This window comes from Copadichromis virginalis, linkage group LG3 (assembly GCF_057382275.1).
Source record: "Copadichromis virginalis isolate Kocher_CV1m ecotype Utaka linkage group LG3, C_Virginalis_male_GT1.1, whole genome shotgun sequence".
Lineage (NCBI taxonomy): Eukaryota > Metazoa > Chordata > Actinopteri > Cichliformes > Cichlidae > Copadichromis > Copadichromis virginalis.
The window spans coordinates 28,201,386-28,225,759 of NC_140620.1; the positions used below are offsets into that span (position 1 = coordinate 28,201,386).

Consider the following 24,374-nt stretch of genomic DNA (forward strand, 5'->3'; position numbering starts at 1 on the left):
TGCTTAACATAGACACACACACCTAAATCTTCACCCATGTCATGCATTTCTTCATTGACTACCACACACTACACAAAATGCAAGATGCGCCTCATTTGGCTTGATCCACCTGCTGCAGTTTATTTTGTCCATTCATTAGGACAAAAAGTGTTTAGTATTTAAATCATGTGCAGAGCTTGGCATATTCAAATGAACCAGAGGCATTAAAGGCATCATCTGTCACTGTCTCACCTCTGTTGTGATGTTAGTTTTGTATGATATATTTCCTCAGTAGCAGGAAATATGCAAAGCTGCATGTTTTTAGAGCACATTAAAATGTCCATCAAGGATTCTTTTCAAGTTTTTTTTTTTTATTTTCTTTCACAATATGCTGAACTTAAACTTAAAGAACTTAAACACATATAAACTTTGTGGTACCCTTCTTTGTTTCTTGTTATGTTTATTTCATGCATAAGCATGACATGTTACTACATGAAAGATGAGAAGGCATTTAAACTGTCTATTCGCAGTGTTCATGGTGCACAGTTAGTACACAGTTAGTCAGAAAACTGCAGAATTTTAAAACAACCATACAGTACTATTACAAATAAATATTGTTTTAGTAATTTCACTTAATTTTATAAAAATCAAACGAACACCAACCTTTGATTATGTTCTCTTCTCTTCTCTGTTGACGTCTGTTCATTTGATTATTTGCTCAAAACATAATAGAGCTGCACTCCACCCCACTCTGTCACTCCAAGTATAATTCAAACATAGTGTATTTGCATTCAAATAAAGACATGTGGCAATGATGAATTAACAGTGAAATAGTTGCACGATCAGCAGATTGATCAGAACTCTATGTTTAACTGTAATACCAGAATCACTCAGGTAAGTGAATCTCAAAAGGCTGATTCTTTTCATCTGGATGCAGCTTCTCTAACAATACTCAAGAAGTATAAATCAAACACAAAACACTGGGTCACCTGAGATTCTGACGTTTATGGCAAAATACATTTATATTTAAAAATCGATTCAGGATTTAATGAATGATATCAACTTAAAACATGTACCTCGCTCCGTATTCCAAGGGCTGCAACCTGCAGCGCAGCTCTCTGGGCATCAACTGTTGTATTAACAAAAAAAAAAAAAAGCTGTGGCAGCTCATTAGCTACACTTCACCTTATAATCAGAAGAATTTTCTTCCTACATACATCGTTGTCATTTAATGTTGGATCTGATACAGTCAGAAGAATTTTTCATCAAAATACTTAAGCAATGATCACAGTGTCAGAAAAGGTTTTACTTGCAAGCAGTTGTGTTCTCTACATCGCAGTGTACAGAGAAGTGGACAGAGTAGGACTAAAGCGCACAATGTCTTCCCCTCATTTATAGTGGGGTTGAGTTTTACGAGTACTTAAATGTATAGAACTTTCCACTGCCCATGCAGACATGCTGAGAACGGTGGTCTTGTTTTCATTTAAACAGCTCTCCTGCTTTCATTTCCTTCAAACAGCCTTTTTTTTCTCTTTCACAAATCCCCTTTCAAGATTGATACTATTGATATTTGGATCAATCCGCCCTGCCTTCTTGGTGTAAGGCTGAAGTCATTTAATGTTCATCTGCATTCATCTGGGAGTTGTCAGAAAACACAAGGCAATCTCTGATGACTTCTCAGATCAGCAGTGTTCTGTGCAATAAAGCATCTCAGATCAGCTGGTGCCATCTTGAGGTCACAGTTGGTTATTGTGCTTGAAATCTGTTTGATTGTTCCTGTTATCCTGTCATGCTGAAAGGGAGAAGTATTTCTTGGGTTCTTCACACATGCTCATTTTGTTCTGATAGTCCTGTGATCATCCATGGAGGCAAACTTCAGATAAATGTGTTTAGCCTGGTTAGTTTTTCTCAGTGCAGTGGCTTGGCTTTTCAGAAAAAGGATCTTGTCATCATAAATTGTTTGCTGACTGTCAATGTTTGTTTTTATTAGTTTTTAAAAAAAAAAAAAAATCATTCCAAAGATAAAACAAAGAAAAGACAGAGTTAATCATGTGATTATGGCAATCCAGTATTCAGAAATATTAATTACAGAGAAACAATAATCAAAGTTTATATTGGACACAGTTTACATATCACATCATTCTAGAAACATCATTTCTTCTCCAGAGTAATTCCATTTAATAAATTTCTACATATCCTATCTCTTCTTATACTTTAGTTCCATCATCAAGGTTATAAATGTAATATTGTATTCACATTGCCCATACACATTACATGTCTTCAAAAAAACTGCCAATAAAATAAACTGTGTGCTGGTGGTTGGTCAGACAGCTTCCTAACTTCTGACATCATCACAGATTAAAAACTTGATAAAATTTTAAATGTAGTTTGGGGGTCATTCAACAAGAAACAGTGAAATGATTTTCCATGTGAAAAAGTGGACAGCAGAAACAAAGAAAGAGTGAGAACAGTGTGAGTAATAAAGAGCTTTGGAACAATAAGGCAGCAGGTGGACAGCTGCAGTTTAACAGGTTTGTAACAACATTAAAATATAATTATGAATTAATTTACACTGACAATGACACCTTCTACAGCAGAACCTTCAATTTACCAACCACAGTGTTAATGAATGGAAACATCCTGTCAGTGAAAGTGTGTGTGAAGGTGTGTATGTGTGTGTTAGTATCAGGATCAGAGAACGACAGCTTTCCTCTGTTACAGTTCAGATTCACTCTGATCCTCTGAAACCTCTTCTGTACTGAGAGAGGAGTGTCTGGAGCTGATGGTGACCACGCGTAATATTTACCTTCATAGAACCTTATTCTCCATAATCCAGACAATCTGTCTCCCTTCCTCTGCACAGACTCTGCAAACACACCCAGGTTCCACCATGTACTGTATCCAACCTCGACATCCCAGCTGTGAGTCCCAGAGTCAAAGCCTTCAGAGCCCAGGACAGAGTAGAACCGATCAAACCTCTCTGGATTATCAGGAAGCTGTTGTTCATCTCCTCGTCTCACACTGGTCAGATCCTCAGAGAGGATGAGTTCTGGATGAGCAGTGTTTGGGTCCAGAATGATAGGAGTGTAGGAGACCATGTCCTTCATGTTGTTCCAGATGTTGAAGGTCAGATTGGCCAGGTGTTTGGCCTGGTTTAACAGAGCTCCTGAGGGCACCTGTGGATCATCCAGCAGGGGGCAGTGCTGGACTCTTTCCACTGCAGCCTTGTAGTTGTTCAGGAATGAGATGTCTTCACCTCTCAGCTCCTCCTCTGTGGCTCTGACTGTGTCTGAAAGAGCAGCTATGTGTCTGCTCAGGGACTCCATCTTCTCCTTCATCATCCCACTCTTCTGCTCCTCTTCTTCCCTCAGTGCAGCCAGCCTGTCCTCCTCTTCCTCTGCTAGAAACTGGCGAAACTTCTTAAACTTCTCCTTAATCCGAGTCTCTGTGTGTCGGGCCTGGACGTTAATGTGTTTTGCTATTTGATCAAACTTCACTTGAAGTTCTGCACAAACCATCAACTTCTTCTTTAAGGACTCCAGAGTTTCCTGAAGTTCCTTCTTGTGTTGTTGTGCAGCTTCATCGATGGGTCTGAAACTGTGGTTGGTGTGTTTTTCTGAGTCTCTGCAAATGAGACACACTGGCTGCTGATGGTCCAGACAGAAGAGTTTGAGTTTCTCAGAGTGCAGACTGCAGAGAGCCTCTGAAGCTGTCTGATCTCCGTCTTCTAAGAATGACTCACACAGGTTCTTTAAAGCCAGGTTTACAAGTTGATCATTCCCTGAAGATCTTCTCTGACAAACTGGACACTCGTGTGTTGTTTTCTTTCTCCACCATCTCTTCAGACAGTCTTTACAGAAGCTGTGGCTACATGACAGAATAACAGGATCTCTGAAGACCTCCTGACACACCGGACAGCAGAGATCGTCCTCTGATCTGGAAGCCATTGAGTCTGTGAGTGAAGCTGAAAACAGCAGACAGGAGTTCTGCTCAAACTCACATTCAGTGTGTGGAGCGTCAGCAGCTTTAAGCAGCAGTGTGGGAGTTTTCCAGTTTTCTCTCCTGTAGCTCAGATGAAACTAGTTTGATCTGAACTCTGTCTGATCGTCTCTTTGTCTCTCTTTGCTACGTATGAATAACATCCTTTTGCCTAGTTTTTCTCAGGTGAGTCATGTGAGGGGCGGAGCTTAGCTGTTGCTTCACTCATAAATAAGAGTGTTTCTCATTCCTGAGTTCAGATACTTCACCTGCACATGTCCCAACATGAAGACCTTTCTGAATCTTAGAAAAGAAAGTCTCATTCAGTGGTGCTGCAGAAACTTCACGTTCAAAAGGGACGTTTTTCTGGTTGTTTAGCAGACTCAGCAGCAGATTTTAATGCAGGAAAACAAATACGGATCATTTCATGTGTTTAGTCCTGAGAACACTCGTCATTGGCTCATATATCATATAGCAAAACCTCTGAAGTCTCCTCATTTCTCAGCCTCTCTTTCAGCTTTTAGGAGACATGATGAACTTCAGTTCATTTCATTTCAGCTATTTTAGTGAGAAATATTTAACTGTGATGCTGTGAATCTTTTTCACACTAATGTTTGAAATTTAAGTTCAGCCAAATGTTTTTTTTTCCTATGGAAAATTTCACACTTCCTTTGAATATCTGACATGAAAAGCCTTGGAATAGTGTTGCAATTTGGAAGACTGCTGCGGGAAAAGGAACATCTTCCAAACTGACTTCCTGTAGAAACCAGTTAAACTGGTTGGGTGCCAGTAATAAAGGAATCATCTTTTAAAATTAGGTTGCTGCACAACTAGTAAAAAACTGAAATGGTGGTAAACTGCTGTAAGAACACTTTTTTTTCCTACTAATAATCTTTGCACTTAACGAACATGTTTCCAAACATTCAGACATCAGTTTAGACAGTTATATTTATCTTTATTCACAACTAAAATAAACAACACTACGGAAACCAGGCATAATTTGTCTTTTGGATTCCTGAAATAAACAACTAACATTTCACACATAGGTGTTAGGAATTTCAGGTATTTGAACAGCTACTCAAACATATTTAACCAATCATGTCACTATGCTCTCATTTTGATAGTTTAGTCAGCAGAGCCTCGGCCCTGTTTCTTAATACTTCTTATCTGTTTTTTGCTTTTTAATAGAGCTCAAGCGCTATTAAAATCTTGATTCCTGTAAATAAAATCTATAAACCAGTCTCTTCTCTCTGGATTCTGCTTTGCAGTTGCAAACACTGGCGTCATGACACAGAACAATAAACCATCAGAGATCCCCTCTGCACAGACTCTAGACATGTTTGGTCCCTAACATGTCTAAAGAAAATCAAGTGCGGCTTTAACAGTACCCTTAAGTTTGTCCACATTATGAAATACTGATAGAGTAAATCAGGGAAACCTGCAGCACAGCTCTCTTGGTGTCAGAAGAAAAGCACTGGCAGCTCAAGCTGGGCTTAGTCCCATCAAAGAGCTCTTTAAAAGAGTGGTGTCCTGAAACTTTAACATCTGTCCTTGCCGCAACACACCTGAATAAAAATTGTAGGTCATTAGCAACTGCAGTCCGAGGTGGCAGCCACTAACCCTACTCACGTAAATTTAAATAAAAGTGCAATTTAAAAAAAAAAGTGCTTCTAAATCGGCAGCACGGTGGCACGGTGGTTAGCACGGTTGCCACACAGCAAGAAGGTCCTGAGTTCAATTCCAACATCAGGTCGGGGTCTTTCTGTGTGGAGTTTGCATGTTCTCCCTGTGTTTGCGTGGGTTCCCTCTGGGTACTCTGGCTTCCTCCCACTGTCCAAAGACATGCAGCTTGTGGGGATAGGTTAACTGGAAAATCCAAATTGCCACTAGCTGTGAATGTGAGAGCAAATGGTTGTCTGTTCCTGTGTGTTGGCCCTGCGACAGACTGGCGACCTGTCCAGGGTGTACCCCGCCTCTCGCACTATGACAGCTGGGATTGGCTCCATCGCCCTCCGCGACCCTGAAAAGGAGAAGCAAATGGATGGATGGTATTTATTTTTTTTTTTTTTCAAATCAAATCACTTTTATTGTCACAGGTACATTGGTACAGCACATGTGAGTGAAATTCTTGTGTGCGAGCTTCACAAGCAACAGAGGTGTGCAAAAATACAATAATGTAAACAAGCAAAATACAAGAATGGCTACATCTGAAACTAATAAATATATGTACAATATATAATAGTATATGCATTTCTGGATGTGTATACTAAATATTTTTCTACGTGTGTGTGTGTGTGTGTGTGTACACATATTTTACAAATTAAATAGAGTAAACAATAAATAAAAATATATAAAAATATACTGAGTTGAGACATGTGCAAAACAGTGGCATTACTGTACAGTATGGAGTGCATAATGTTGAAGCTCCAGTAGTGAAGGTGAGGTGTCTATGACGTGTTCAGCAGTCTGATGGCCTGGTGGAAGAAGCTGTCTCTCAGTCTGCTGGTACGGGACCGGATGCTGCAGAACCTCCTTCCTTTTTTTTTTTTTTTTTTTGGCCTGTCCCGTTTGGCTCTTTTGCCATCAGAATTGTTGTCTAAAGGCAAAGAAAGATGCCCAACGGATTTACTTTACCAAACTGACCATCCCAGCCTTGCCGTAATGGTCCATTTGATTCACCTTTTATTGTTTATTTTATTTTCACTTACTGAATACGGGACAGACTTGACTGGGGGAAAGAAGGGGAGAAAGAAAGAGGGAAAGAGAAACAGCTGAGAAGAGGGACGGGGGAGAAGGGCAAAAGACAAAAACCAACAGAACGGGCAGAGAAAAAAAATGCATATATCGATCACCTGGATCACCTGCTGAGAAAGAAAAAAGAAAGCAAGCAGAAGAGAACAAGAGTAATAGAATAAACAACATCACAATGATATATGGGAATATGACAGTAAATACTAAATGTTAAACATTATTGTGCAGCACATAAGATCAACAGAACACAGTGTGCTTTGAGGTAGGAGCCAAAAAGGGTGTAGTTTGTGGGTGTGATCACCCGTGTGTACACCTGTGAGCATGGACGCGCTTGTTTTTTGTTTTTTTAAAAGGTTCCTTCATGTAATAATCTGCTAGAGGGTGTGGGGGGGGCACAGCCCCGTCCTCCAGGGCATGAAGCAGGTGTGGAGGAGATCAAAACTCCAGACATCCAGAGGCCCCCAGAACACAAGAGACCAAGGAAGACCAACAGAGGGGCAGCTGCGCCACTGTCCCAGAAAGAGCTGAGGAGAGTCCCAGATGAGGGCTCACTCAGCAGCCGCGGAGCAGAAGCCAGGGGGAGTTGCAGTGACGCGCCCGTGAGCTCCGCCGGCAGCCAGCTGCGCCTGAGTGACCGAAAGAACCACCAACGCACCGATGTCTGAGGGGGTCCGCCACTGGCAGGGGAAGTGGTGGTAGGGGGAGATAGGCCTCCAAACCTTGGAGGGCCTGAGATGTCCCCAGAGAGGTGGCGCCTGACACCCAATCTGACATATAGACACAGACATACAGGCACACACAGATACAAACATCCATTCCCCCCCTCATGCTCTCATATGCACTTACTCCACACTCAACCAACGTGGAGACAGACATAAAGAGACGTTGTACACACGATCACACTCCCCAAGCGTACTCTACAAACCGGGTCTAGGTGCCCTCGCCCCTGGAGGGGGGAACTGCACCCAGACCCAGGTGGTGTTTCCCTTTTCCCTGCGGTGGGGGGAGGCAGACCGCCCCGACTCCGCAGCAGCAGGAAGGCTCCACACTCCAGACCGCAGTCGGACGGCCAACTCCTCCTCCTAGCCCCCCTGCTCCAGCAGGTCGCAGAGAACGGGGGTGAGAGAAGACTCCAAACCTCCCTCCACCCGCTCATTGTAATGTTGATGCATGTGTGTTCTAAGGTGCATTTAAAACCCAGGAGGGCTTGGAGCTACCTGCCAGAGAGCAGCAGGTAAGCGCATGGTCCCTCCTGCTAACCCTCAATGTCTACGTGTATTTAAAATTGAGAGGTGGGCAACGATGCCAGGGGTGGGGTGTACACCCTGATGGTACTTTGGACTCCGTGTATTGTGCCCACCCCCAAGATCCTATATGTATGTGTAATGAGAGTGTGAGTAATGTGAATGTCTAAGTTGTGGGATAAAATTGAGGCAGAGGCAGCCAGAAGGGGACAGAGGGGGGGGGGTAGCCTCCTCTGCACCCTGGTGACATACCCCTACTCCAAGGCCCTGCATGTGTGGGTGGTTGTGGTGGAGCGGGAAGAGGGAGGCAGCTGGAGATGGGGAGGGAAGGAAGGGAGGGGCAAGTGACCCCTCCCTGGGGCCAGCTCCCCCGCTGACCCCAGTAGGCACCCCCATACTCCACGACCCGCCAGGGAAAGGGGGCCCAGGCCCATCCAGACCGGGCCCAGTGCAGCAGCGCCGCCCGGCCCCACAGAGCCCGGGACAGTCCACCCAACCCCACCACAGAGAAAACTGCACCCACCCCACCATCCACTCATCTTCCAGACTACATAAGACAATAAACACCCAGGCTGAGATCTTCCTCCACCTCTCCTGTATCTCCCCCTCCTGCAGAGGGAGCTCCTGAGGAGAGGAAAGCTCCTGCAAGATGTGACAATCTCCCCCACCAGTTGAAGAGCCCCCCAGGTGGCTCGACGCACCGGCGGCACCCTGCTCCAGGGCTGGGCCCCCATGCACCCACCCGCCCACAACCCCGGCAACACACCAACCAGGACCCAAGCCCCCGAGGCCCAGTCCGGGTCCCAGCCCAGAGACGGAGCGCCCCCAGAACCTCACGCCCATCCCGGACCCACCCAGGGCCAGCCAGGCTACCAGGTCAGTAACCCACGTCCGTCAGCACAGACCCTCCCCTAGCCCCGCTGCACGCAGCCGCGAGGAAACAGTCACCGGAGAGCCAACAGAGCCCCTAACCGGACATGACCGCTACCCCGGGTTGAGCCCCCCAAGGAAGATGCCTCCGGGGAACCCCCCGACGCCCTAAGCCTGTCCCTACCCCCACACCAATCACAACAGTGAAGGCGGGACCAAACTATGACCCCCCACCCCCACTAGGTGATGGAGCTGATCAAAGGAGCCCAGAGCAATTGATCTGATGTGGTGGCAGAGGCTGTATCAAGACTAATGTAATCTAATAGATAATTTCTATATTGGTTAGAATTAAGATTATTTTTATTTTTCCAGTTCATGAGGACTGTTTTCTTGGCTATGCATAGGGCAGTGAAGATCATATGGGCTATATTCTTTTCTGAAGTGACATTATCTAAGCTGCCCAACAAACACACTAAGGGGGAAGTTGGAATGTTACATTTCAGACACTTCGATAAGTCTTCACATATCTCGCGCCAAAACTTCTGAACTGGTGGACAGAACCAAAGAGCGTGGATATAATTGTCCGGTGAATTGGTTTGGCAGTGTGAGCAGTTGTTGGTAGACGTAAAGCCCATCTTGAACATCCGATGACCTGTATAGTGCACTCTATGTAATATTTTGTATTGAATTAATTGAAGACTGGGATTTCTAATTAGATGAAAGGTTTTTAAGATGGATGGTATTTCTAAATCTACTTTTATTACACAATGTTCATTCACATTTGAGGTGCTCTAACATGAATCAAATAGCTGAATTGCCACCTCAACATGCAGTCAAGTTCTATAGTCTTGCTAAAGTCCTACGAATTTTATCCAGGTGTGTTGCAGCAGGGACAGATGTAAAAGTTTCAGGACAACGGCCTTCAAGGACTAGAGTATGAACCCTGTGGTTTAAAAAGTGTAGTCTGTGATGATATTACCCAGCAGGCAGTGCAGAGCTAGGATGGATCCATTAGGTTTGGAGATTTGGTAGTTCTAACTGCCTCTATTCTCTGGATGTCTACTCTGATATAAACCCAGCCCTGTGTAGTCTCGCAAGCCCAGTATCCTACCACAAACATCCATTGCTGCAGCTCTTGGAATGTGACTGGGCTTAATATAGTGGTTTGGAAAAGCAAGCCATGAGGGTTTGTTACTTTTAGAAGGCTGGAGTAACCCGTATGAATCATATATAAGATGTAAACTAGTGCTCAGAATTTAAACTTTACTGTTTCAAAAAAGGTTAAAAAATCCACAATTTTGAATTTTGAATGCAGGATATTTTATTAAAGCAATTTAGCAGGAGGAAAACAAAAGAATGCAAATCAACAATCAAATAAAGCTTAAGTTCAATAACATCTGTGGTCTCACATCTGTCTGCTCCCAGGTGTTCTCGGGTAAATCTGTAGGCTTCACGTCCACTTTCCCACTCTGTCAAGCTGTTTGTGACATCACTGGTCTAGTCCAATCATCTTTCTCCGGGCCTTCTTCAGGCCATTTAGTATTCATGCCGCTTACTTTCAATCTCACTGTCATTCTGTCATGCTCCCTTGCAGATGACTTTGTGAAACACACCTCCTCCCCATCACCGCCTTTTCCTTTTCACTAAGGCTCCATTCATGGCACCATCTTCATCTCCAACACCAGCATCTAGACTCCAGGGGGTCCTGCTCAGCTCGCTATCACAGCTGGAGTTCGGTTCAGAAGAAACGGGCCATCAGAGTCTAAGCACCACATACTTCTATTTATATTATGTATAACAATAAAGCATGTCCATTTATTTCTAATGGTCTCTCCTTATTAAAATAGTAATCTTCATAATCAATTCACATGAATTATATCTAATTAACCTACTCTGAGCTGATGCTGATTATGTGCTGATCTTTGAGGAGTGAGATTGAGAAGAAAACAGGAACGTCCAGACCATAAGATGTGCTTATCTCTGTGTAATAACACAACAAGAAAAGCAGCATTCCTTGGAAATTCAGTCCCACAGGAATACAGTGGAAATCAAAAATAAGCAGAGAAAGAGCCAGTAAACACAAAGTCATTAAAGGGGCCACAGTGTTCAGCAATCGGTTGCTCAGGGTCATCTGCTCATCGCAAGAGCTACAGGAAGAGACAACTCCAAATGTTCCTAGGCGCTCTTCTTTATACTCATTGCGTGTTGTTCTTGCAACACACAAATTTACCCTTTCTGTATAGAAACAGCAAAGGCAACAACAGGTTGCTAGGAAGATTGAACCAGACACCCCATGACATTAATATGCATCCATTAAGTCCTCCTGTGATATACACTACAGACCAATTCAGATCCCAAAAAAATTTCAACGCCATCATTCCCAGTATGGTCACAATGGTGTAAAATGCCCTCTTCTTTGACTGGTCAACCCTGTCCCTGTTCCTGCTCTCTTCTCTTGGGCCTGAATGAATTAAGACATAAAGAACAGAAAGGCTGCAGAAGGAGGAGACGGTTAAAGACAATGTCAAGAGGCAAAAATTCACAATGGAGAGGATCATATCTTCTATAATTATGAAACCTGCTATAGCAAAGCAAAGCAGCCAAACACAGCCTATGCTGATTATCCTGATTCTGACTCCTCTTTCTTTCCTTAAGCTTCGATAAGTGATGGGATGAACAGCAGCCATGTAGTGCTCCACACAAGTCAGCATGTGAAAGAAAATCAGTCCAAACCAGCAGACACAATAAAGAAAGAACGCCCAGAATAACATGTTTAAATTATTAATGATGCTACTATGATAGCCGAAGATAGACCCAAAGACAGCAAACAGGTCCATGATGACGATGTTGTAGGTGAAGCAGTCAGAGTGACTCAGTACTTCCATGAAGGTGGAGCCTTTTTTCCTCCATTCTTGGAGACCATGTTGGAGGATGAGGATGCAGACAGGGAGGACGAGGAAGATGGTGGTGATGTTAAATGCACGATAGATGAAGGAGCTTGGTTCAGAGATGAGACAGTACATGTATAAAGGGAGGGAGGTGTTCATGGAGGAAAGATGCAGATCCAAATTGAACAATGATGCCTTTGCCAACATCTGGGGGAAAAAAAGAATAGAATAGTTCCTCATTCTCATTGCACAACAATACAATTTTGGGTGCTTCACACCAACTGTGCAGAAATGAAATATAAATAGTAAGACAGCGGGAATAAAAAGAAGGAAAAAAGCCAAATCATTTGAATAAACTTACATTTTGTCTGTTTAGCCTTTATATGGTTTGTTTATTCAACTCCCCCCTCCCCTTTTTTTCCTCCCAATTTTTATTATGTATTTTATTTCTTCCATTATAAGAACGTATATTTTTTTCTAAATTGAGGTTTTGAGGATATAGTATAGTGTGGAAATTGTAGTGTTGCCTTAGACAATAATTTTGTTGCCATGGAACCCAAAAGCTGCAAAAAATTTGTGGGCAAATTAAAATTATTCTGAAGTGATTTGAAATTTTGTTATAATCAGCCACTAAGTCAAAGGTTTTGAGAAAATAATAAAACAGTTTGCAATAACTTGACTGTTTGGCTTACTTCTGTCTGTAGTTGTGGTGGAGGAAACAAGCATCCATAAACATCAGATAGAAATGCTAAAATGTTCTAAAGTAATAACATTAAATTATGTGTTTGAAATAATTTCAAGAAAAAAATAAACTTCTGTTTTTTTCTTTAAACTTTCCTTGTTTTTGTTTTATTTTTCAGTAATACAGAAAAAACAGATTTTTACAATATAATGCAGTATATGATACTATCATTTTACCACCAAGTCTTTGATTAACATTTGTCAATGTGTCAACATATGTCAAGCAAAATGTGAGAGAAACATCTGCTACAAAAGATTATTAAAGTTTATACCATAATGTTTCTGAGCTTCCTCTGTGTTTCTCTTCACAGAAACACCGTATCTATATACAATTATTTGCTCAAAAGATATTTCAGCCCCGCTCCACCTCCTGCCTCAAAACAGTCAATTCAAATATGGTAAAAAAACAAACAAAAACAAAAAAACAAAAACTGAAACAGTGGAAAGCTATGAAACACCATTCAGCAATAGACATACACACACAAATCAACCACTAAGATTACTCTACACAAATGCAAACCTTCAATTCACTGATGTCCTGCATTTCTTCTTTGACTACCACACACTGCACAAAAATGCACTATGTGCCAGACAGGGCTTCATCCACCTGCTGCTGTTTATTTTGTCCATTGGGACAACAAGTGGAAAGAGTTGAAATCATGTGCAGAGTTTTGTATATTCAAACAAACCAGAGGCATTAACTACACCATCTGTCACTGTCTCATCTCTACTGTGATTTTAGTTCTGCTTTACATATTTCCTCAGTAGATGGAAATATGTAACGCTGTATTTAAAGTACATTCAAATATCCCTCGAGATTTATTTTCATATTTTTCATTTTCTTTCACAATATGTTGCTGGAAAAACTCTGACTCAGCAGCAGCCCCCTCTAGCTTCTGCTCGGTGGCTACTGGGTGACGCCTCGTCTGGGGATCCTCAGCCCTTCCCATTACATGTGGAAACCATTTGAATACAAGCGCGCTGATCCACACAGGTGTGCACACGGGTGTTCACTGCTCATAGACTTAAATTACACCTTTCTTGGCTGCTACTTCAAAGCACATTGTGCGCTGTCTGTCCTGCGTGCTGCACAACAACATTGAATATTTAGTATTTACTGCTGTTTACACTTAGCTAGATTAATGCGATGGTGATGTGTTTAGTATGTTGCTTTGTTTTTTTTTGCTTGTTTTCTATTCTTTCTCTCTCAACAGGTGATCCAGGAGATTTTTTTTCTCCCCCCTTTCTCACTGTCCCTCTCCCCTTCTGTTTTTCCTTTCCTTCCTCTTTCTTTCTCCCTTTCCTATCCCTCACTCATGTCTGTCCCGTCTGTAACATCTGAAAATAAAATATAATAAATAATAAAAACAAAGGTCGATCAAATGGACCAATACGGCAATGCCACGATGATCCATTTGGCAAAGTAAATCCATTGGGTATCCTTGTTGGTCTTCAGACAACAATTCTGACGACTAAAGAACCAAATGGGACAGGCCAAAAAAAAAAAAAAGGAAAAACTCTGACTCAGAACTTAAACACATAAAGCCTTTGTGTTTCCTCTGCTGGTGCCCTTCTTCGTTACTTGTTAAATTTTAATTAATTATGAATAAGATTGATTAAGGTACTTTGAAATATTTTACATATAAACTGTCCGTCCCCAGTGTTGTGTTTTTTCATGCACTGACTCAAAAGCCTAATGATATTCTGAAAATATAAAACAACTTGTACAGATTTAGTAAGACAATTTTAGTGTTTATAAAACACATACTGTATAGTACTGTATGGATGATTCGTGTTATATGTGAAAAAAAAAGGCTTGAAAACTGAACACACACAATTTTTGAGATGCTTCTATCACTATTCAGAGTTCTAACAGATCTTATGATTTCCAAAACATAAATCAACTTTTTATGACACAGTTATTCATAAAACTGCAAAATTGACAGAATATAGTGGAACTGAAAATAACTTCTTTTTTTTTTTAATCTAATTTAATTTTTTAATAATCAACACCAACCTTTGGTTTCCGGCTCTCCTCCTTCTCTGTCTGTTCTCTGTGGGATTATTTGCACAAAACACTGAAGCCACACTCCATCCCTCTCTGTCCAAGTATTATTCAAATTGGTGTTGAAATAAAACCATGTGACAATGATATAATAAAAAATAATAATTACTTGATTAGTAAACTATTACAGTGTCATAGCCCAACTACCTATACATAGTCCACATACAGAACATTATGTTTATCTCTAATACTAGAGTGAGTATTATTCGACATTTATTTCATTCAATAATGTATCAGCACATGTGGTGCTATTGTAAGTGTTAGGGCCCCTGGCCTTGTAAGAAGTGAGCCAGCCTATCTTCAAGCAAATTTGAGTGTAGTAACACACACAGAGAATTGGCTATTGCAACCTGTGGTGCAGGGAAAGTCTATTAGACTTTTTCTCCCTGGTAGTGGGAAGTTCGGATCTTGTGGGACGGCTCCCAAAGAAGAGCCGGCTCTTTTGGATCCTAAATGGCTCTTAATTTATTATCATCTGTAGCCTCATATTCTAGCCTTACTTGGCAAATATGAATGTGCCGTGTATTGCTAAAGCTTTTTGCATTCAGCGTTTTTATGAGAAGCCTTATAATTGCCTAATTTTGTGTATTTGTTCTGTTACAAAAGCAGGAATTCTTTTAATAGTATTAATCATACTTTTAATTTTAATTTAACACAAAAACAAAATACTGAAAACAAATCCACAGAACAGAAACCAAACTCAGCAGCCAAACAGTCTGTTTTCAGTGCAGGTTGAAATTCAGGGTGATTTGATTTCTCCTCTGTTAGTATCTGCTTCTTCTTTAAACTGCAGCCAGATGCTGCTTTGTTTACTGGAGTCAGTCTGCAAAGCCCTTTTGCACATGACACATCACTACTGCCTGGAGCCCCACCTGGAGCTCATTGTCATGGCTGTATTTAAGACCAGCGTTGACCACTACTCTTCCCAGATCGTCTGCTAACCAGTGTCGGCATCAAAAACTGAGCTCACTATTGGAGCTGGGAACAACCCCAGATTTTTTGAAGCTTATTAGACCACACAAACAAATAAATCCACAACATTATCAGCAACCAACTTCTGTTAGTTGCAAAGAAATAAAGAATCAACTAAATCAAACTACCACATCAGATTTGAAGTGTGAGTAAGTTTCAGAAACAGGCTGAAAGACATAAAAACAGTTACACTGAAAATTTAGAGGGTGTCAGACGATTTTCTATCAGTGTTTAATTTTTAGACTAATTATGTGACATTTTGAAGTTGGTTAGATACATTTAGTTTCAGTTGAGTTTTATTTATGTAGCACCAAACTCAACAACAGTCATCTCAACTTTACATTTTAAGATAAAGACCCAATAATAAAAGAGAGAAAACCTCAACAATCAAAAAATCACCTCTGAACAAGCACATTGTGACAGTGGGAAGGAAAAACACCCATTTAAAAGGAAGAAACCTCCACAGTATCAGGCTCAGGGAGGGTCAGCCATGGCAAACGGTTGGGAGTAGATCACTATGAAAACTAATGCTGAACACATATCCTGGTCCAGGGCAGGTTATGTTGAGACTTTCAGTTTAAAATCCACTGGAGAGACACATTTTGAATTTTATTTACAGTTCACTTTAGGTGCGGTACACATTCTGCACATTCTGATGTAGGAACACATTTTATATATGGAACTTGGTAAACAAAGTCTTACTAACACTACTGAATGAAGCCCAGCTGGGAAATTACAGCAGCTCTGATGATGGGTTTCATTTACACTGCTGGAAATGCAGCGACACAGATTAAAACTTTCACCAGTTCCTTTTTTGGCTATTGGTCACCAAGAACATCGGTCTAATCAAAAAAATGACCTGTCCACAAACTAAGTTGATTTCTTTTTCAGTCTCTGAACAGGTTTCCGAGCTGAGCACACTGAGTGTAAAGTCTGTACTAAACAGCAGTAGGCCTACCTGAGTGATAACCTCTCTGTGGTTTGTAGTGATCAGGTACGACTGTGCCACCCACAGTGGGAAACAGAGAATGAGACAAGCAAACAGTGGCCGTTTAATTTGACTGGTAAATCAAGCTCTCTTTTTACCATGACAGACAGCATACATAAGCTGCGATGATCCCAATCCATCTCTTGATCTCTCGCTCCCCTCTCCTTTCACTCGTGAACAAGACCCCAAGAAACTTCTACTCCTACTTTTTATTGATTTATCAATCAATTACAACAAATGAAGAAAAATTTATTACAACAAATGAAGAAAAAAAATATAAAACAAAGAAAATCAGACAGCAATGTTCTTGATAACAAATGTCACCAAAACACATTACTACCAGATATAGATCTCTCGATATACACACACACACACACACACACACGCGCGCACACACACACTTTGTTAAAATACCAACATATGTTTTAATATTGTTTAAAAAAATATTTATACAAATACAAAATAATATCCAAAAACTTGGGTAGTGCGTTTATAAAACCAATAAAAAAAATAAAAAAAAAACCTAAACAGAAATAACACCAAAAACCCATAAACACTGTTATTTTTTTATTTTTTACATGAAACTGAAAAAAGGTGTTTAAAGGTGAAGCTTATGTTATTAGAAATTATTGCAAGTATTAGATTTAAAAAGTGCTTAATTCAGATATTTAACGTTACATACATGAGACTTTTGCAGCTTTTATCCAAGACTGAAACACGTCTGTCAAACTGAAGAGTGCAGTTATTACATTTATTGTTTTTATCTTTGTTTAAGTCAGATGTGATTTATAAAGACCAAACAATTACATCAATGGTTTTATGTCTTGCCACTTACATTTTTAATAGAAATGAAGTGTGTTACTGTAACATTACTGTGAGAACATGAAAATGAGTCATTGTCAATTTTGAGCTGAAATGCTGCATGTTTCACATTATTTGCTGAGAGTGAGTTCTCTGAAGAGACAGAAAACCCACTTAAAATGTCTAAGGTCATGTTAAAAAGAGTAAAAGTGCATGTTCAGTGATTTTTCTTTCATAACCCATGCTCATAGTTGAAGCTGATACTGAGAACGGCTGAAAAGCTGTGGTTATTATTTCCAGGAGACCACGAAGGGGATCTACCTGGAGCCATAATGATGCTGAGAAATGTGCATTTGGATCAAATGTAACTTCGAATGAATCTTTGAATATAAAGATCTAGGCTTTTGTCTTTATAAGTGCAAAACGAAATACATCAAAACATAAATCAGAGCATAAAAATTGTTCGATTAAAATTCAACTACACAGAGAAAAAAAAAAAAAAAACTTTCACAGTATTGCTTGCAGATGTCTGTTAGCCTCTTCTATCACTAACACTAAACCACCAAGTATTAGAGCTCCAACATTTAGAGCTCCTAAAACAGTTTTAACATTGTTCCAGTCATGAGCTCTGCGTTTCTCCTCAGGACTTCTTGCTCCTTTAAGAAAAAACAAACAAAAAAAAAAACATCAGTTTATATCTGATGTCAGGTGAAGCAACTATTTATGTTTGATTTAACCTTGTCATGCTCAGTCATTCAGGGAAGGCAATTACAGAAAGTTGATTCTGTTCATCTGGAATCAGATACTCTTATGTGACCATTTAAAATACATACAGTAGATTTTGTTTCTACTTTCCTTTAAACCCTCCATTTTCTCCCCTCTTTTTCTGCAGCACCAGCCAGTCAGTATTTTTAGGTACTGAATAAATAATAAACTTGTAAAAAAAAAAGAAAAAAAAAAGAAAAAGCCATGGCAAAAAAAAAAAGGAGCAGTGTTATCGTTGTCAACGCTTCTAAATAAGTGCACAAATAAATGCCTGGCAGCATTTCAGACTGGCTACCAAGTGGTTAGATTTGTTCTAGAGAGACTTTGTTTTAAAAGAAAAGTTTCATTACAAAGCACTTTGTTAATTAATGAGTGAACACCTTTAAAACCTTTAATAACCATAGTAGCAGCTCGGTGTGTCCTACTGTAGAATAAGGAGGGGATGTTTTTCTCATTATCATTCATTATTTTAAGATGGCATTATTAGTTCATTAGAAGTATATAACCAGCTTTGCATTAAACATAAATTGAAGTTTTTGACCTTACATTATCTTTTGCATTTACAGTGATGGCTATAATTTCAGTTTGATCTTTTTCCTTGCAGGTACCAGAATAATAACATGATTTTCCATTGCAGATGTAACCCTGATCATTCCATACACATTGCAGTTCGTTGCTTATTCTAGAGTTGTGCTCAAGGTAATTAAAGGTTAAAAGCTACAGCCAGTGCGAGTCTGGCTGATCTATGGAGGGCAAAGGCTTTGAGCTTGGAAGGCCGCACGCGCTTACACAGCACTTATAAGATGTTATTCTTGGTGATTTTGTGCTTAGTCATGTTTTAATATGTTTTAAGTAGAAGTAGCTGATCCAGCAATATTCATTTAATATTATATACTTGATTTAGAGCAATACACACTGATGGTCTTAACAAATGAAAGAGTCCTTGTAGCTGCCATGTTGTGTCTTAGCAGGGTACAGACGGTTCTAGGAGAAGGGGGGCAGTCAGCGTCTGCCCTCGGGAAGGAGACAATGTTATTCTTTGTGTTAAATAAAATTGTCAACATTGATTGTATTACACCTGTCACTACGCATGAGGGGGCGTTCTAATACCCTGATTTCATAAAACTATGGTGATGTGTTTTTTGAGATGAGATCTGAGACTGTCTGCATACAGTGTCCATCTCCCACGTGTGTGTGATCATTAAATCATCGTTTGACTCAACCCGACCGGACCAGTGTTGTTATTGTCTGTTTTTCCTCTGGGCCCTGTGCTTCGTACGTCGCTTACTACATCCAAGATCAAATGAAACATCCAAGACCAAATCATCGCGCTAACTCTGAGCTCGCTATTCCGGTTCCCCGAACACACCTGTTGTTGACGATTAGTATAGCTGGATGAAGTAATGTGAGATCACTGGGTGGCCAAACAGGGGCTACGCATCGATAGTAGAAACATTGATCGGCAACCCTTTGATTGGTCGGCGAAAATGTCGAAGGAGCGCGCTCGGTATTTTTCGGCAGCAGAGCAAGAACTCTTGAGTGAGGGATTTCAGGAGTTTCAGAGTTTAATTAAAACGCAAGGGAACACTGCAAAGGCTGCAAAAGCAAGGAGAGAGGGCTGGCAGAAAGTTGCTGACAAATCAAACTCGTAAGTAATCCAATAATAACAATAATAATGGATTGGATTTATATAGCGCTTTTCAAGGCACCCAAAGCGCTTTACAATGCCACTATTCAGTCACTCTCACATTCACACACTGGTGGAGGCAGCTACGGTTGTAGCCACAGCTGCCCTGGGGCAGACTGACAGAAGCCAGGCTGCCATATTGCGCCATCGGCCCCTCTGGCCAACACCAGTAGGCGGTAGGGTAGATTTATCATATCACACCATATTATCCAATATTATATTACATTATATTATATTATAATATGTTATATTATATCCCCTTTCACATTAGAGCCACAACAGGACCCACTAGAACATGGGAACAGGTAAAAGTGAAATATAAGAATATTCTACAGAATGGTAATATTTATCACTTATATTGCTTGTCGTCTCTTGGAAAGAGACCCTGGAATAATCTGTTTGTTTATAACAGCAACCAAGAAAAGGGCAGAGCAAAAAAAAAAAGACAGGTGGTGGTCCTGCACCCCCTCGTCAACAAGTTGGTTAAGTGAATAATACCCTCACGGGAAAATCGATATCTCTCTATGAGCACACTGTCGCGCTGAGCTAAAGGATCCTGTCTGTCCCGCAATATACGCTGAATTCTGAGGACTCTCCTTATCAATCTTGCACCTTCCGCAATGGGTTGCTCGCGTATACGGACAGGACATGGCTGCGACAGGCTTCCCAAATCCACCTTCGCTTTTATAGCCGTGGTCTCTCATCTTGATTACACGAAGTAATTTACAATTACTACTCTGAAATATGAATTACATCTGTAATAATCACATACATGTAATAGAATGTTAATAGTACATTTCCCTTTTTTAGGGAATGACCTGTATGTATCTGTGTGACATCAATAAAAGGATCAAGTGCTGCATTATCTTTGGTTACAGTGATGTTATTTATTTATGGTGAAACAGTGGTGGAATATCGCTGTTGCTTTCGTATGAATGAAGCGGACATACCTGCGTGGCCGCGATCTAATCCTGTTTACATAAAATAAGCCTGCTCCCCAGCAGGTTTACGCTTACGGCTCTGTTGCTATGACAGCAAGTCCCGGATGGGCTTCGGGGAACCGAACGATCCAGGATCACGCGAAATCGTCAACAATCTCATCCAGCTAACTCACTTAGCGCGGTACGAAGAACAGGCCCCTGGTGTCCATCCCCAATATTTTGAACTCGTAACACTACCTTCACTTGGTTCTGGTGTTGTGTGGAAGCCATCACTGCTCACTGAATGAAGGCGAGTCACATTCAAGATGAAATTTTCTGTAGAAGCAGATTAGTTAGGTGTTAGATTCTCATCCAGGTCATCTTACAGCAGTAACAAAAACAAAGGCACAACAGGTTTGCATCTGGGGTTCTGTTGACTTACCAGAGACCTCATGCTCCCACCTCCTCAGCACCTTATTATAATCAGCAGCCAGATCACAGCGGTAGTTTCCAGAGTCTTCAGCTGTGACTCTGGACACACAAAGTACGACTCTTCCTCCTCTCAGGGCGTCTCTATCGATCTGAACCCGTCCTGCAAACTGCTCATGCTGAGACTCAGAGTCCTCCACTCCTCTGATCATTTTAAACAAAGTATTTCCATTATCTGAGAGGAAAACACACATCAAGTGAGCTAGAGACACGTCAGCTTGGAGCTGACGGTCCAGTCTGATGGTGATGTTGCTGCCCTCCTTGGCCTCATAGACACTCTGAGTTCGAGCAAATATACCTGAAGAGGAGACAGAGGAAGGTCAGGATTGTAGCTTTATTTAAATAAAAACCTCTCAATGTGTCAATGTGAAAACTCACATAAAGACAGAAATATCGAGATGATAATTTTCCTGTGAGGAAAAAAAAAGAAAAAAGGTGAGGACAAAGTTTTAGATTTTTTTTTTTTTTTAAACTAGGAGAATAAAAGTAAGACATAAAAAGTAAATGTACATAAAATGGAATACAATGAATTGGAAATGTCATAAAACTATATTTCATTCACAACAGAACACAAAAAACATTAAATTTTTAAAATGAGAAAACGCACAACTTTAAGAAAAAACAAAACACTATTAGCTGAATCAACATGTTTCCAAAAGTTGGGAAGAGACCATTTTTATTGTAGCATCAGATCTTCTTTTCTAACAGTCTATAAACACGTGGGAACTGAGGAGAGCAGCTCAATGTCCCAATCTTGTCTGATATAAGAAGCTAACAGTCCTGGATCCTCTCTGATGTATTTTTTTTTTGCTTCTTTACGCTCTAAATGTTTGGAGCTGGTGAAAGGTCTCAATGGCAGACAGGAAGACTTTTTTTATTGCATTTTTTAACGCAGTGAGGACCAGAACATTAAGGGCATTCAATGCTGGTTTTCATTTTTGTCCCTTGCCCACAGAGATTTCTCCAGATGATCAAAATCTTTCGATAATATCATGTACTGTAGAGTATTATGTATTTGATAACATTTAGGTCTTCACAATTTTACACTGAGAAACCTTATTCTGGAACTGTTTAACCTTATTCTTAAAATGGTGTTTTTCTTAGTTTAAACAGTTAATATTTTTTTCTATTTTCTATTGTGAATTAAATGTGAGTTTATGGGATATGCAAATTATTGCATTCATTTTTCTTTATACAGCTTTTTTAATTTTCAGAATTATTATTGTTATTATTATTACTACTACTACTACTACACACTTCAAGCCTATAGATTTAAAGCACCTGTTGACATCAGTGTGCAGTGCCTTGTCTAATATTACCTATGTCAACTTTTCTAACTCTTGTAAGCTCAGTTTTGAATGACGTTCCTACCTCTTCAGTCTGCTCAGCTTCCAGGAGCCAGGAGCTCCTCTCCATGAAAGTGAGCAAACATGTGACGATGAAGTTTTCCTGGTGAACTTCCTGAGTGCATCACAATCAAGGGCCTGGAACCTAGAAAAGAAAAATGACAAGCATGTGTTTTTTTTTTTGGTTCTTCACTTCCACTAAATTTCGATTCATGGTGTTGACGTATCCAAGAATTAATCTGTTAAATGTTCCCCCACAGTCCACGATGAAGTTTACAAACTTGTTGTTTAATCAACGCAGGCTGTTTTCTGTTTTCTGCCCTTCCGATACATGGATTTGCCAAATAAAGAGCAGAGCCTCGTTTTAATCTAGTGGACTGAGAAACATGAATGTTTGCAAGTGTGGACCATGATGTTCATCTTTGGTTCTCCACTTTGTCATAATAATAGACAATAAAAATAGATGGATGGATCTGGATAAAAGGTTCTTCTTATGAAATATAATCGTATTTATAATATACGTTTATGAGAGTAATGCGGTTTTTTTTTCCTTTTACACGATTCTGTTATTTCGTCAGGTTCATCAGGAGGAGGAGTTTGCTGGAGGAAACCTGTCAGTGAGTAGGTCAGGTTCACAGAGTCTGTTACTCAACTAAGCGCTTAATTTCACTTGTAGAACAAAAAACCAAAATTTCTTTCAATCTCAGGCTTAACAACCTCCCAGAAGCAACTATTATTAAAGCATTACACCGGTCATGTTTCGGACAGTTTCCATTTAACAGTCTGTCTTTAATTCACCTACAGTAACAACAAAATATTGAAAATCGCGACTCTAACGACACGGCGCTTTCAGATGATGTTTAAAAAAACTTCAACTGCGTCAGGTTTTATTTTGTTTCTGTTTCTGCTACAACCAGCAGAGCTGCTGGACCTTGTTGTTGCGCAACCTTAACTTAAAAACGTTAGTGTAAAAACCAGTAAAAAAAACAAAAACAAACAAAAAACAGTTAACCTGGAACACAGGGCAACAGACGAAAACAATTTAAACACAAACTTTGATTTTTGTTGGGGAGCAGCTTTTAGTTTCTAAGAATCAACTAAAAACGATTCACTGAAAAAATATTTTTTTCAACCAGGAAGTAGCAGATTTAGAACTCGTGACAAAAACAAGGAAGGAGGAAGTGGAGTAATGCAACGATAAAAGCATATTTCACGGCTCAGAGTTGGTACAGATTTACCTCTGAGAGCTAAATAAATATTCGCAGCAAACAGCAGCACAGTAGTTCAAACAAAAAATATAGCTTTTATTTATTCATTTGAATGGTTTAAGACGTGAACTGCTCTTCTGTTTCCTCAATGCGCACTTTAAATGTCCACAAACTTCACAGCTGTGATCGTTCCAAACAAAAACCGACGAAGAAGCAAAGCCAAAACATTAACACTGGTTTAATAATACTTAAATCAATTAATGCGCTTCGTCTTCATTAGGTAGTCCAAACTTAAATCCTGCCGAGTTTTAGAATAGAATAGAATAGAATTCAACTTTATTGTCATTGCACATGCACAGGTACAGGGCAACGAAATGCAGTTGACATGTTTACATGTTTACATTAAATACGTTTTAAAGGACTGAACATGAAGACACAAAGAGTCAAATCAGCTTTTAGATACTCACCGGTTTAAAGGAGAGACCGCAGCGAGCTGTCCACTTCGTGTAACTTAATAGTGATGGGTAGTGATGGGACGTTCTGTATCGAGGCTTCGGAGCGTGTGTCGAGTAATGGAGGGGGCGTTTCCGCGAAGCGCGTATCGAGGCTTGCTTCATTTATGGGAGGAGCTGAAAATGATGACGTCCGAAGCCTCGCTGCCCGGCTGTACCACGTGACTGGT

The 24,374-nt window shown here is 40.3% G+C and overlaps 2 protein-coding genes across 2 annotated transcripts; both read right to left on the reverse strand.

Moving 5' to 3' along the window:
* Positions 1-1,986: 1,986 nt before the first annotated feature.
* On the reverse strand, positions 1,987-4,096 carry LOC146713903 (nuclear factor 7, brain-like). Its single transcript, XM_085450531.1, has one exon. It carries the CDS (start codon positions 3,924-3,926, stop codon positions 2,568-2,570), a length of 1,359 nt encoding a protein of 452 aa, XP_085306657.1. The 5' UTR covers positions 3,927-4,096; the 3' UTR covers positions 1,987-2,567.
* A 12,607-nt stretch (positions 4,097-16,703) lies between these two features.
* LOC146713904 (uncharacterized) lies at positions 16,704-24,197 on the reverse strand (the record flags this gene model as incomplete). Its single annotated transcript, XM_085439186.1, has 5 exons — positions 16,704-17,933; positions 20,908-20,985; positions 21,092-21,436; positions 21,517-21,548; positions 24,160-24,197. Coding segments are annotated over 5 exons (642 nt in total), but the record flags the coding sequence as incomplete, so codon positions are not given.
* Positions 24,198-24,374: the final 177 nt, after the last annotated feature.

What these genes read in the sequence shown, in the direction of transcription:
- LOC146713903 (XM_085450531.1), bottom strand. Translation starts at nt 3,926, where the DNA reads ATGGCTTCCAGATCAGAGGACGATCTCTGCTGTCCGGTGTGTCAGGAG.